Source organism: Macaca nemestrina, chromosome 5 (assembly GCF_043159975.1).
Source record: "Macaca nemestrina isolate mMacNem1 chromosome 5, mMacNem.hap1, whole genome shotgun sequence".
Classification (NCBI taxonomy): domain Eukaryota; kingdom Metazoa; phylum Chordata; class Mammalia; order Primates; family Cercopithecidae; genus Macaca; species Macaca nemestrina.
In genome coordinates, this window is record NC_092129.1 from 68,241,004 (window position 1) to 68,256,516 (window position 15,513).

Consider the following 15,513-nt stretch of genomic DNA (forward strand, 5'->3'; position numbering starts at 1 on the left):
CCCAGCACGTTGGGAGGCCAAGGTGGGTGGATCACAAGGTCAGGAGTTCGAGAGCAGCCTGGCCAATATGGTGAAGCCCCATCTCTACTAAAAATACAAAAACTAACTGGGCGTGGTGGCACGCACCTGTAGTCCCAGCTCCTTGGGAGGCTGAGCCTGGAGAATCGCTTGAACCCAGGAGGTAGAGGTTGCAGTAAGCCGAGATTGTGCCACTGCACTCCAGCCTGGGCAATAGAGGGAGACTCCATCTCAAGAAAAAAATAAATAAATAAAAGAAACACATTTTAGCCTTGATGGGTATAAAGTAATAGTAGAGACTCTTTATCAATATGTAAATGGGTTACATTATATATTGTTTAGTCATATACTTCTGCCCCCTTGAACGGTGTTAATGAACATCTGCCCATGTCAGTACATTTAGATGAACTTAATACTTTACAACATTTAGCTTGTTTCTGTATTTATCATGTTATAAATTATACTCTAATAAACATCTTTTCATATATATCTTTTTTTTTTTCTTTTTTTTTTGAGACAGAGTCGTGCTCTGTCACCCAGGCTGGAGTGCAGTGGTGCGATCTTGGCTCACTGCAACCTCCGTCTCCCGGGTTCAAGTGATTCTCCTATCTCAGCCTCCCAAGTAGCTAGGATTACAGGTATCCACCCCCAAGCCCGGCTAATTTTTTGTATTTTTAGTAGAGACGAGGTTTCACCATGTTGGCCAGGCTGGTTTCGAACTCCTGACCTGAAGTGATCCACCTGCCTTAGCCTCCCAAAGTGCTAGGATTACAGGCGTGAGCCACGACGCCCGGCCTTTTCGTATATATATCTTTACATGATTGTCTGTTTTCTCAAGTTCCTAGAAGTGAAATTGCTGGATCATAGGGTCTGCAAATTAAATTAGATCTGCAGTTATGTTCTCTCAGAAATGTGTATATATAAGTTGAGTATCCCTTTTTAGAAATGCTTGGGACCAAAAGTGTTTTGGATTTTGGATTTTTTCAGATTTGGGGATATTCTGTATATATATAGTATCTTCAGGATGGGACCCAAGCCTAAACACGATACTGATTTATATTTCATGTCCACCTTATACGCATAGCCTGAAGGTAATTCTATACAATATTTTAAGTTATTCTGTACATGAAGCAAAGTTTATCTTAAGTACTTATGTGAAATTTTCGACTCATGGCATCCTGTTGGACTCAGAAAGTTTCCGGTTTTGGAGTATTTCATATCTTCAGATTAGGGATGCTCAACTTGTATTATTCTGTCTTCTGGCATCGACTATGACTAATTAGAAGCTCATCAATCTAGTTATTCCTTTGTAGATTATGGCTCTTTTCTCTGATTGTTTTAAAGATAAAATCTTTGTCTTTGGTACTGTGCAGTTTCACTACAATATATCTAGGTGCAAATTTCTTTTTATTTTTCTCTTCAGAACTTTGTGTGCGTGTGTGTGTGTGTGTGTGAGCGTGTGAGCGCGCGCGTTTTCAGTATATTATAAAGAAACATACTGTCAGTGTCTCAACCATTATCTCTTTGAATTTCGCCTTTCCCTTATTCTTTCACATCTTTCTTTCTACAAGTCCTCTATTAGATGCAGTATGTATTTTCATTCTGTTTCTCATTTTCTCTTCCATATATTCCATTGCTTTATAAGCTCTGCTGCTTTCTGGTTGCTATTCTCTTACTCATCTTCCAGTTCACCTTTCTCTGTGGTCTCAAGTACCTTCTGCTGTTTAACCTATTCATTGATTGTTACATTTTATGATGATATATTTTCTAGAAGTCTTAATTGATTCTTTTTCAGATCTTGCCTTTTCACTTTATATCTTATTCTTATGATTTCCTTTTATCTCCACAGTCATTTTAAATATTTTTATTTTATAGCTTCTTTCAGGTTCTGTTCTTTTACATTCTTAGATATTAATCATCTAATTAGTGTTCCTGATCTTTACTCATGGTGGATTCTTTGTGCTTTTGAATTTTATTTAACATGAGCTCATTTTCAATATAATGTTATTTGTTTTTCATGTTTTACCTCTAGAAATCCTTTGCTTCCTGGGTTACAGAAATAAGTCCATAGCAGTTTTGCTTTTGTTTCTGCCAGAAATCCTATGGTATTACCAGCCTCAGACCAATTTTTTTGTTAATTTCTATTTTAAGTTTCTTTTTTACACCTGTAGTGTAAATTTGGATTCCACACCTGTGTATGGTGCAGGCTCATGTCTTTAATTTTGTGAGAGAGATGTTTCCTTCCCACTCGTGGCTCTGGTGAATTTCAGTTCTTGTGGCTCCTATGTGGCAATGGATAGAGGTTTAGCTGCTTTTTCCTAGTAAGGAAGGACCTTCCAGAATCTAGGCTTTATTTATGCAACTATTTCATTTAAATAAAATGTCTTCCTGGTGTGGTCCTATAGTGTGTCTTCTTTCCACATAGCATTAAAACCCCAGCTACAGTATGTCTAGTTCTAATAACTATCTCTCTACTTCGAAACACTTCTCCCCCACATGTCACCACAGTATTTTAACTTAAACACTTATTATAGTGGCTTTTAATTCTGTCTTTGTTTCTGGCACCAGGGAATTCTTTTCTTGCAAGCTCTGCTGTTATAAAACAAAAGCAATCATTTTTTCATTATTTTTGGTTTTTCATAACAGAAGAGGTTCTGAACTAGCTCAGTACACTATCATTCTGGAACTGAAACCAAGTTTTTTTCTCCCAAAAGTAAGACTTAAATTTTCCTAAATGTGCTTTTAGTATCTATTGAGATAATAGTATAAGTAGTCTCCATTAACTATTAATATAATGGAAGTACATTAATAAGTTTACTTTAAACTGAGATACCTGTAATAAATCCAGCTCTATAGTTTGTATACTGTTTCCTAATCTTTTATTCAAAATTTTTGTGCCAGTTTTTTTTAAAGTAAATGCTCTTGATATATAGGTATTTTGTTTATTTGCATGTTAAATTTCTACATCAGAAGATGATAGCCTTTTTTTTCTGAATTTTTTTTTTTTTATGTTAGCCTGTGTTAGTTTGTTCTTGCATTGCTATAAAGAAATACCCAAGACTGGGTAATTTAGAAAGAATAAGGGTTTAATTGGCTCCTGGTTCTGCAGGCTATACAGGAAGCATGTTGCTAAGCATCTGCTCGCCTTTTGGTGAGACTTCAGGAAGCTTACAATCATGGCTGAAGGCATAGGGGAAGCCATTGTGTCACATGGCAAGAGCGGAAGCAGGGGAGGAGAAAGTTTTAAACAGCCAGATCTCATGACAACTCAAATCATGAGAACAGTGCCAAGGCGGGTGGCACTAAACCGTTCATAAGAAATCCACCCTCATGGTCCATTCACTTCCCGGTCAAGGTCCCATCTCCAACATTGGGGATCATAATTCAACATGAGATTTAGAGAAGATGGCATCCAAACTATATTATTCTGCCCCTGCCTTTCCAAATCTATGTTCTTCTCACATTTCAAAATATAATCATTCCTTCCTAATAGTCCTCTAAAAGTTTCAGCTCATTTCAGCCTAGCTCAAAAGTCCAAAGTATCATCTGAGATAAACCAAGTCACTTTTACCTATGAGCCTGTAAAATTAAAACAAGTTATTCACTTTCAAGATACAATGGGGGTACAGGCATGGGGTAAACATTCCCATTCCAAAAGGGAGAAATTGGCCAAAAGAAAGAGGGTACAGGCTTCATACAGGTTTAAAACCCAGTAGGGCAGTCATTAAATCTTAAAGCTCCAAAATAATCTCCTTTGACTCCATGTCCCACCTCCAGGCCTTTGAGCAGCCCTGCCTGTGTCTGCAGGGTTCAGCCACCACAGGTGTTCTCATGGGTTGGAGTTGAGTGTCTGCAGCTTTTTCTAGCACAAGGTGTAAGCTGCTGGTGGACCTAACATTCTAGGGTCTGGAGGATGGGGGTCCCTTTCCCCAGCCCCACTGGGCAGTTCCCCCATGGAGACTGTGGGGCCTCAAACTCCACATTTTCCCTTCATACAGCCCTAGTAGAGGTTTTTTTGTAAGGGCTCTGCCCCTGCAGCAGGCTTCTGCCTGGCCCCCCAAACTTTCTCATACATCCTCTGAAATCTAGGTAAAGGCTGCCAAGCCTCCTTCACTGTTGGACTGTGCACACCTGTAGGCTTAACACCATAGATGCTGCCAGGGTTTATGGTGGCTTACATTCTCCAAAGCAGCAGCATCACAAGTTGTTCTTGGGGCCCTTTGAGCCACAGCTGGAGCTGGAGCCGCCTGGATTCAGGGAGCAGTGTCCTGAGCTATGCAGGGCTGGGCCTGAACGCCTGAACCATTATTTCCTCCTGGTCTCTGAGCCTGTGATGGGAGGGGCTGCTGTGAAGATCTCTGAAATGCCTTCGAGGCCTTTTTCCCATTGTCTTGGCTGTTAGCACTTGGCTCCTTTTTAGTCAGGCCAATCTATAGCAAGTGGTTACTCCATAGCCTGCTTGAATTCCTCTCCCGAAAAAGCCTTTTCTTTCTCTGCCACATGGCCAGACTGCATGTTTTCCAAACTTTTATAGGTCTACTTCCCCTTTAAATATAACTTCCAACATTAAGTCATTTCTTTGCTCCAACGTCTGAGTATAGGTTGTTAGAAACATCCAAGCCACATCGAAATTTCTTCTGTCAGATGCCCTAAATCATCACTCTTAAGTTGAAACTTCCACAGATCCCTAGGGCATGAACACAATACAGCCAAGCTCTTTGCTAAGACATAACAAGGATGACTTTGCTCTGGTTCCTAATAAGTTCCTCATTTCCATCTTAGTTTTTATCACCCTGGCCTTCCCTGTCCGTATCACTATCAAGATTTTGATTATAACCTTTTAACCAGTCTCTTAAGAATTGTCAGATTTTCCCTCATCTTCCTGTCTTCTTCTGAGTCCTGCAAACTCTTATAACCTCTGCCTGTTACCCAGTTCCCAAGTTGCTTCCACATTTTTCAAGTATCTTTATAGTAGTGCCCTATTCCCAGTACCAGTTTTCTGTGTTAGACCATTCTTGCATTGCTGTAAAGACATACCCGAGATTAGGTAATTCAGAAAGAAAAGAGATTTAATCGGCTCATGGTTCTGCAGGCTGTACAAGAAGCATGGTGCTGGGCATCTGCTCCACTTCTGGTGGGACCTCAGGAAGCTTACAGCTATGGCAGAAGGCAAAGGGGGAACCTGGATATCACATAGAGCTGGTGCAAGAGACAGGAGGTGCCACATGCTTTTGAACAGCCATATCTCACAAGAACTTACTATCGCGAGGACAGCGCTGAGGGGATGGTGCTAAACCACTTATGAGAAATCCACCTTCATGATTCATTCACCATCAGGCCCCACCTCCAACATCGGGGAATCACAGTTCAGCATGAGATTTAGGGGAGATAATACCCAAACTATATTATAACCTTTTAAAGTAAATTGAAAAGTGAAATTTGTCTGGACTTTGGAACAATTTAAACTACACAAAAATTACCTTTTTTTGGAAAGTTTTAGAAAACTATCCCATCTGGTTTGGTGTACTGGGAAAGGGGAGACTAGTCAAGAGCAGTTAGCTTCAATCTTTGACAGACTTTGCCATGTTTTTATAGTCATTGTTTTGGTGTTTTGTTTTGTTTTTAATATCAAGGCAGCTTGTTTTCCAGAAAATAATATATCTAATGTAAATCTATAAGTTAAGTACAATAGCCATGTTTCTCCCTTGTCCCCTCCCTCCCATTTCTCCCCATTTTCGCTAGTGTTAGAATTGCAAGAGCTTTGTTATTTTATCAGACTTGGTTGAATACCAGCTTTGGTCACATATGATTAATATTCTACAGTTTTTTTTAATTAAAATTATACTTTTCTTCCCTAAGTACCACTACAGGAAGGTACCTTGGAGATTTAGTCCATCCCTCATTATTGACTAAGTATCTAGGCTAACAGTATTTATAGGGGGAAAAATGTATTTTAATATTGATTAAACAAAAATTGTAAAATAAGCAACTGGGCCGAGGAGTATAGCAGTGGAGAGGTATGGTATATAAAATAAAGCTAAATCTTTATTTTCTCATAAATGGCACTAAACCATTTATGAGAAATTCGCCCCCATGATTCATTCACCACCAAGCCCCACCTCCAACAATAGGTAGGAATCAAAGGTGTAGAGACATGAGGCAGGAAAGTTTCCCTGATGAGCTTTGTAGCACTTGCTGGCTTTTTAAACTGTTGACATGTTTTCTTTCTTAAACATGTTTTAAAGTTTCATTACAGGATAATGCCACATTAAAATATTTTCTGAACAGAAAATTCATTAAGAGATTTGAAAATCCATCTTTAAACATACTCTTCAGTTTTTTGAGGATAGAATGTTGACCACTGTGAAAAAACTAATAATTATTATATAATGTTTTATCTATAATATAACTAATGATATATTTAAATTATATGGTAGGATTATCTCATTCACACTCAGGTTTTAATTAACGCCGGTATCAAAGATGCCTCTCACATTTTTCTCTGCAGGTCAGATCTGTCCTTTGAGCGCTAGACCCGTATATCACAACTCCCTGTATGATATCTGTATTTGGATGTTTTAAAGGTACCCTAGATTCCACAGATTCAGAAACAAGCCTGTAATCTTCTCTTTGTTTGTACTCTTTGATTTTTCCCCTTGTTTCCTAATTCAGAGATGAGACCACTGTCCAGTTGAGCAAATCAGAAATCAACCTTGACACCTCCTTCACTTTTACCCCAATTTCTAATCCATCACCAAATTTGTATATGTTTTTACTTCCTAAATATCCTTTAAGGTTTTCCACTTCTCTCTACCTAGTCTCCATTGCTATCCACAGTACAAGCTATTACCATTTCCTGGCTGAACTACAGCAGTAGTTTTCTAACTGGTCTTCTCATATATTCTTTAACCCTTTTTCCATACGATAGCCATTTTTTATACACACATGATTTCTTCATCATGTCACCTTTCCTACCTCTGAGCTTTAAATCCTTCAGTGGCTTCCCATTGTTCTTAAGATAAAATCCCCAATTTTAAAGGCACTTCATGATGTGGGACCTACCTATTTTTCTTGATCTTTGCTCTCTACAGTTTTTTCTAATGTACCATGTTCCCATGCTCTGCTTTGGAATGATGTGAAAGAGATAAAAACGGGCTGTGATAGCCACAAGAGAGATGGCAGGCAGCAGACCCAGTGCAGAAGAAGGTAGACAGAAGATAAAATAATGGGCAAGTTAAAATAGTTATCTAAATTATAAGCTTGTATTTGTGTGCCTTTAACCTAGCAATTTCTGTGATCTGCAGGGCAAGGACGTTGACTCTAATACTTGTACTATCTCCAACGTGGTATCTCCTGCATACTAGGCACTCATTAAATGTATGGTTGGTAGATAAATAGATGATAGTCCCAGTTTTAAATACTCTTATCTAGTTGTCTCATAAATGCCCAGAATTTTCATGAAACCTGTATATCCAGTCGCATTCTTTGTTTTTGTTTGTTTTTTTAATCTGGAGACATGGTCTCGTGTTAAACAGTTAGCTTTTGTATACTCTTATGGTCCTAGAAACATCCACCATGATAAACTGCACTGAATATGAAGCATAACTTGTAGTCTGAGTGAGCCATTAACCAGTGCCTAGTACTCTTCACTGTTGTAGTTACTGAGAAATCAAAAATTGTTTAAGAAAGGAAAGAATATGGCACATTTTATAAACCTTTCCAATATGTTTACTTATGTTTTGTAGTACTGTATGTACTCTGCTATTTAGAATCCTTAAGGAATTAACCCTCCTAGATCATTTTAGCTGGTGGAAGTTTAGATGCCAAAACTTTATACCTATTGCTGCGAACATTTTATAAAGTATGATTTCTTTATTCTTTTTCTCAGGAGAGGGGTTATTTTGCATCTTAACCTAGGAAATGTGTGTCTGTTTATTATAAGAAATAATTTTACAGAGTAAGTTCATAAGGTATTTCTTGGTTTTTATTTTGAAATGTAGTAAATACCAGTTGTTTCAGTAATGTGTTTGGGCTGTACTTACAAATGACTTATTGCTCCACAAAGGCTACATTTTCAAATAGTTATATTGCTTTCACTCTTAAAGTTTACTTTTGCTGGATATAGTATGTGGGTTGATAGACAGTTTGGTTTTTTCCTCTTTCAGCACTTATATTACGTCATTTCACTATCTTCTGATACCTCCATTGTTTCTGATGAGAGGTCATCATTCACTTGAATTGTTGTCATTCTGTTTCTTTAGCGTTTTCAAGATTTTCTTTTTGGTTTTTAGCAGTTTGACTGTCTTGTGCCTGTGTGTAGTCTTTGTTTTTTTCTATTTGGGATTTGCTGATATTTTAAATCTGTAAATTTATATATTTTACTAACAAAATTTTTAGCCCTAATTTCTTCACATTTTTTTTCTATTTCATTCTTTTTCCCCTTTCCTTCTGAATCTCCAATTACAGGTATATTAAAGCTTGTGATACCTTACCACGGATCCCTAAGGTTCTATTTCTCTCCTCTCCACTACCCATAGTCACTTTTCTATTCATCCTTCAGATTGGATAATTTCTATTGCTTTGTCTTCGAGTTCATTGACTCTGCCATTTCCCATCCATGGTTAAGTCTACCCAGTGAAGTTTTTCAGATATTTTATTTTTTAGTTCTTAATTTTTTATTTGCTTTATATATGTATAATTTCCATTTCTTTGCTGAGAGTTCCAAGCATATTTGCACTTATATCCTTTAGCATAGTTAAAATAGCTGCTTTAAAATACTTATGTGCTAATTCTAGCAGCTGGCTCATCTTGGGCTTGGTCTCCATTGGTTGCCTTTTCTCTTGAGTATGGGTCATTTTTTTTCTGATTATGTGTAACAATTTTGGGTTTTATTTAGGACATTATGAATGCCATGTAGAGACTCTGGATTCTGTATTCCTCCAGTGAGTACTGGTGTTTGGTTTGTTACCTGTTTCAAGCCAGATAACTTGACTACACTTAAAGTATAAGCTCTGAAATCTCAGTTCAGTTATTTTAACCTTATCCTTGCTGCTTGAATGGAATTTGTCATACGTATGTATAGTTTGGAGATCAAAGATATATACAGGGTTTATGCACAGAATTTAGGGCTTCCTCTCTGTGGTTCTCTCCTTCCTGTGATCTACTCACTAAGCTTTCAGCTGTTGCGATTGTGCCATCGTCTGTCCTTTTTGGTTCATCAAGCAAGTAAGACTACAGGTTTTTTATCTGAGTTTTAGCTACCCAAACTAATTGGGACCTGCTCTCTGAGTAAAAGCCATTAAAAATAGAAAGTTACCCTTGCTGTTTCCTTCTTCCAAGTGCTGACCCCTTCTTCTTCCCTCCCCCAATTTGTTTCTGCCTTCAGGTAGTTTTTTATGCATTTCTGCTGTTTATAGTTGTTATTCATGAGAGATTTGGTCTGGTAGGCGTTATTCAGCCATTACAGGAAGTAGAACCCATAAAATAAAATTGTACAATTGAAGAATGTTATCAATTGTGTAAGTCATAGTCTTTATTAGAAAAGCAGGCAAGTATGGTGAGAGATTTCAGTATATGTTTTAATAATGAAATATGTTGAAATTTGTTTTCAGGGTTCATCCTCCTTTAAATAATAAAAATGTGTCTCAGACTATTTGCCTCTCCCTCAAATTGTGTATAAAAATTTTTTTTTTCAAATCTAGATCATTTGAAATATGTTTTGGAAGCCTTGTAGAAAGAAACTATAAAGAAACCTTATAATAAAATATTCATTTTATTCAATAAATGTGTTGCATCTTCTGTGAACCAGGAATGATCTAGATCCTGGCGATAGATCAATGAACTTCAGAGTCCTTGATCCCGTTGCGCTAATGTTTTGCGGATGGAGAGATAATAAAATATATCACAGGTATTGATACAGGCTATGAAGAAAAAGCAGTATGAGGGTGCAATGGTGGGAGATAGGAAGAGTTATGGCATTATTTTAGATAGAGGGGTTGGTCAAGGAAACTGTCTCTGAAGAAGTGACATTTGATCAACATTCTTAATGACATAAGAGAAGGGAGCCATGCAAGTGGGTCTAAGGGAAAACTGTTCCAGTAGTAAAGGAGTGGCAAATCCAATAGCCCTAAGGAAAGAACAAGAGTGGCTTCTTTGAGAAATCACCAGACTGCCATTTTAATTGAGGGAACAAGGAGAGGGTAGAAGATGAAGTTAGAGGGGTGGTAGATAGCCAGATAGATAGCCTTGTTATTTTGAGCAGGGAAAATGATGACTCTGATTTACTTTTCACAAAGATCACTCTGCTCAGTAAAGAAAATACTAGGGGCAGGGGAAGAGGTAGTATGTTGGCAAAAAGAATGAAGGTGCAAGGAGACCTATTGAGGCCTTTGCAGTAGTAGTCTAGATGAATTATCATAGTGGCTTGGACAAGAGCAGTAACAACTGGGAAAAATTGGTTAGATTCAGAACACTTTTTATATATAAGCAAGGAAGTCTTGATGGTAGATTAGATGTGGGATGAGAGAAAGACCAACTGGATGAATGATGGTACCATTTACTGACATGGAAAAGACTGGGAAAGGATTTATTTGGATGGGGGAGGAATTAAGAGTTCGATTTTGGACATAACCAAGCTTGAACTAAGTTGATGCACAAAAGATATCAGTTAGCCAGTTAGATATGTTAGTCTCAAGGAAGAAATTGGAGTTGGAGATAATAATATGCCAAGCACCAATATATAGATATTGTTTAAAGCAATATATTTGAATGAAATTGTCTTGAAGAGGAATGTAGATATAGTTGAAAGGAAGCCATAGATCTGAACTCTACCAGCCATCAACATTCAGATGTCCAGAAAAGGGAAAGGATCCAGCAAAGTAAACTTAGAAGAATCTGCCAGTAAGTAGAAGGAAAGCCAGAAGAGTATAAACCTCAGAAGCCACATGAAGAAATTGTTTAAAGAATGAGGTAGTAGTGGTTGAATGGGTCCTGAGCTACAGAGAGATCTAGTAAGTTGAGGACTGAGAACTCATAAACTGAAAGTGTATGGTGGCTTTGGTAAGTGTAGTTTCAGTGGAGAAAAACTATGAAAGCCTGACTGGGGTAGGTTTAAAAGAGATTAGGAGGGAGGGAGGAAGTGAAGACACTTAACATATAAACAATCCTTTCCAGGAGTTTTAGCCCAAAATTGGGGGAAGGGGGAGAAATGAGCTGATAGGAGTCAAGGAAGGCTTCCTTAAAATGAGCAGTTCTATAGCATGATTATCACCACTTAAATTATTTTAAAATGTCACTTACTAATTTCTAGTACTTTCTCTCCTGCAACCCATTTATAGAAAAACTACTTTTGAATGCGAAAATTGTGTGTGTATGTTTACATAGAAATAACGTTTGGAAAATCTATAATGCAAATAATTTGATGTGGCAGTGATTTTATACATGAGATGAAACTAAGCTAAAGCCACACAGACAGAATAATTAAGTACAATTTAATCAAGTGATGATAAAAAACTAAAAGGCTTATTACTGTGCATGATATCTAAGTGAGCATTTATTTTATTGAGCACTGAGGAGTTCTATAACTAAATCTACTCAAAACTATTTTAAATATCTATTATGCTGAAGACTGTTTATGAAGTGCTAGATACACAATAATAAAAGAGACCGAATTCCTACATTAATGCAATATATAGACCTGTATTTTTAGGCTTATGTTAATGAGGTTAAAAGAGAAATACCACAAATAAGAAATTAGTTTTAAAGAGATTGTCTTCTTATGAAATTTGTCCTAATGAAAGGTGTCTTCAAATAGCATGATTTTAAATGTCTTAATATTTTAAGTTAATGTACTTACCTTCTATTTATATCCCCAAAAGATTTTTCAACATTAAACATGGTTTACATTAGAAACAACAGGAATAAAAATAAGATAGGTAGTTTTCAACTTCGACCACACGTTAGAATCACCTTGGGATCTTATAAAACTCCATATACCCAGGCTGCTCACTGCTCAGCCAATTAAGTCAAACCCCTTGAGAAATATTAGTATTTTTAAAATACTGATTTAATAGAAGCAGAGGTAATAAAATGCTACTAAGCTCCTGAGAATGAATTGATTGTGCATTTAAGGATTAAGTATATTTGAAAAATAAAGCAAAATATTGAATGCATTGGGTTTTGAATCATTAAGTTTTAGACAAAACAGAGTCATTTGTCATAACATATTTTTTTAGTATCCAAACTTTAAGAATTTAGATTACTTACCTCGAGGTAATCATTAAGAAAAAAATCAGTGATGCTATTCCTTCTCCCTTTTTAAAAGACTCTGGGAAGACAACCTTGACAGTAATTTCTTATTTGAATGCTTTTTGGCTTAGCCATTTATAGAGCATATAAATATATAGGAGTTAGACAATATAAAAGTTTACCATCAGAGTTTATACTAAAAAGATAGTATAACTATATGGAAAGCACTTTAGGTCTAAATATTTTTATAGTTTATAATGTTAAGTGCTAAAGCACATATTCTTTTGTACTGAAATTTTAAATCCACAATAATCCTTCTATAATCAGTTCTCATTAAAATTTTTTTTTCTTTCTTTCACAGAAAATGCTTGGACAGAAGAGATGAGTACTATTTCCACTAAGGCCTAGAATTGCCTACTGTACAAATAGTCTTGATCAGGCAATATACGAATGGCCCAAGGAAGCCACCAAATTGATTTTCAGGTTTTACATGACCTGCGACAAAAATTCCCTGAAGTACCTGAAGTTGTTGTATCCAGGTGCATGTTACAGGTCAGTGTTCAATGATTTCTGAATTTGTTAATACAAACCTGTTTTTTTTTAAACATTGGAAGAAAAGGTCTTTTAGGTTATCTTCTTGTTGGTATTAGTGTACTATGATGAAAAGAGATAAGCTTTGGTGTCTGATAGTCATGTGGCCTTTAGCAAGATAGAGCTTTCTGTACCATCTGTAGTATAGATAATACTTAACTTGTAGAGTAGATGTGAGAGTTAAATGAGATCTGAATGTAAAGCATTGATAATCTCTGTACTTACTAGATATGAGCTGTCTTAACTTTTCTCCCACCTGTTCTGCCAGAAGAGCTAATTTCAGATCTTAGTATGAAAGTGAGAAAAATGATTAAGGAGTCAGGAAACTTGGGTTATAATCCTAAATGGGCACCCCAAGCATATCTGATAAAGAATATGTCCTCTGTGCTTTAGGTTTTTTTAATCCGTAAAATAAAAGAGTTTGACTAGACAATGCCTAAGGTCCCAATTCCAAAGTGGGGAAAAAGTCTGTTTTTATATTTTTAAATTTAATTTGTAAGTTTTCCAATTAATATCACTAACCCTCTAATTTGTACATTGTTCTTAGTATACCCAGTTTTAGAAATTCACAATTCCAAATATTGAATGATAGTTGTGCCTTTCTGTTTTATTAAACTGAAAATCTTTGTATCAGAAATGTATTTGGGGCCATGTGCTGTGACTCACTCCTATAATCCCAGCACTTTGGGAGGTTGAGGTGGGTGGATTGCTTAAGGCCGGGAGTTCAAGAGCAGCCTGGCCAACATGGCAAAACCCTGTCTCTACTAAAAATACCAAAATTAACTGGGCGTGGTGGCCCACACCTGTGGTCCCACTACTCAGGAGACTGAAGCACAAGAATTGCTTGAACCCAGGAGGCAGAGGTTGCAGTGAGCTGGGATCGTGCCACTGCACTCCAGCCTGGGAAACAGAAAGAGACCCTATCTCAAAAAAAAAAAAAAAAAAAAAAGTATCTGGGGCTCAGTCAAGCATATTTACTCTTGAAGTGATTTTTAAAGTTTGAAATTATATGAAATTTTTATTGAATCTATACTTTATATTAAATGACTACATTTTGTTCACACCCTTATCACCGTTATCACCTTTTAATTGGTCTACCTGCTTTACCTAACCCAGTTTTGGTCTCTCCAATCTATCCTCTTCTGCCAGAGTGCAGAGCTGTTCACACACTTAAAACCTGTTGATTGTTCCCTGTGCCCTTCTGAATGACGCTCATATAGCTTGACTAGGGCATACAAGGTCTGTGATCTGGAATCCTGGCTGTTTCTACACCCTAATCTTTGTCCAGTCCTTCCTCTTCATACCGTATGCTCTAGTCATCCTGAGCTGCATGGAATTCTCCCACCAGCAATGCCTTTTCTTATGGTATAATGGTTAAGAGCATATCTTTTGGCAATAAACCAGACTGAGTTCAAGTTTTGACAGTTACTAGCAGTAACATAATTAACTTCTCTGACCCTCATTTTCTGACTTTCATTTCCTCAACTGCACAGTGGGAATAAAAAAACTTAACAGAGAGTTAAATCTGACAATGTAGGTAAAACAACCAATAGGGTAACTGATTCATAATGAGTATTCAATAAATGTTAGCAGCCAGTTCTAAAAGGAATAACAACAGCAGAAAGCCCATAATATATATTTGGTAAATGAATCAATAGTTTACACTTGTTAATATAGAATGTGAAAAAGAGAGAATAAAAACATGTAATAAGGATGGAGTCAGAAGTTAAAAGAAAGTGTGGGAAAGGAGCAGAGATAGTGGGGAAAAATAGTCTCCCCCCTAGAACCCAAGTAACTTCTCCCTAACTTTTCAAATAAAAGAGAATTTTGTGGTAAAAGCTATGCTATTCAGTAGGTTATTTAAAAACTAACAGGAAGATAACTATAAGTTCTTCGATAAATTTCTGTAGACTTCGTTTTGAAAGAACTGTCCAGAACATTTCCCTACATATAGTACAGGTATAGAGATTTTGAAATACCCTAACTGGGAGTAAAACATAGAGCCTTTTGTAGAATTACTTTAAAATATTTAAAAAAAAAAAAAAAAAAAAAAAAAAAAGAGCTCTAATGCACTCTTACAATATAAATCTCCAGTACGTGTTAAGAAAAACAAGATGCGGAGCAGAGTATATAGATAGAACAAGGCAAATAAATATCTACACACCCATGTATTTGTCCCTGTTTGCATAAAGAAATACTGGAAGAATTAAAAATGAAATTAATAAAAGATAGTTATCCATAGTAGGCCAGAGGGAACAGGCCAGATGGGACAGAGTTAGGACTCAGACTTCTCAACAGTTATCTTTTTTTATTGTTTTAACCTGTGTCAATGAATTACCTATTTAAAAGTAAAATAATTAAGCATGTTTTCAGCTTTAACCCAAAAATAAGAAATGAATGGTTTTCCATTTCCTTTGGGCATCTAGTAATATCACCTTCACAATGTTAATCTGGCTTTACAGAAGCAAACTCCTCTACTTAGCATGCTTCCCAACACCTCGTGTTAACTAAAATGAAATATTTTGCTTGCCTGAAACAGACCACACTTTTTAAAAGTGAGTTGATAATAATTTAGGGTATCCAGGTAATGTACTTTTTAGCTGATATAACAAGAAATCTGACAAGAAAGGCATAGGAAGAGCTCCTTCTTCTGTGGTT

The 15,513-nt window shown here is 36.6% G+C and overlaps 1 protein-coding gene across 2 annotated transcripts in view; it reads left to right on the plus strand.

Annotated features, from left to right (window-relative positions):
* Window positions 1–15,513, plus strand: part of LOC105489001 (TGF-beta activated kinase 1 (MAP3K7) binding protein 2) — a 90,928-nt gene that overhangs the window by 37,664 nt on the left and 37,751 nt on the right. For both annotated transcript variants that reach the window (XM_011753555.3, XM_011753557.2), the window contains one exon: window positions 12,626–12,816. In XM_011753555.3, coding sequence (XP_011751857.1) covers window positions 12,715–12,816 — 102 coding nt within the window. In that variant the 5' untranslated portion in view covers window positions 12,626–12,714. Of the gene's footprint in view, window positions 1–12,625; window positions 12,817–15,513 lie in introns of those variants that run through there.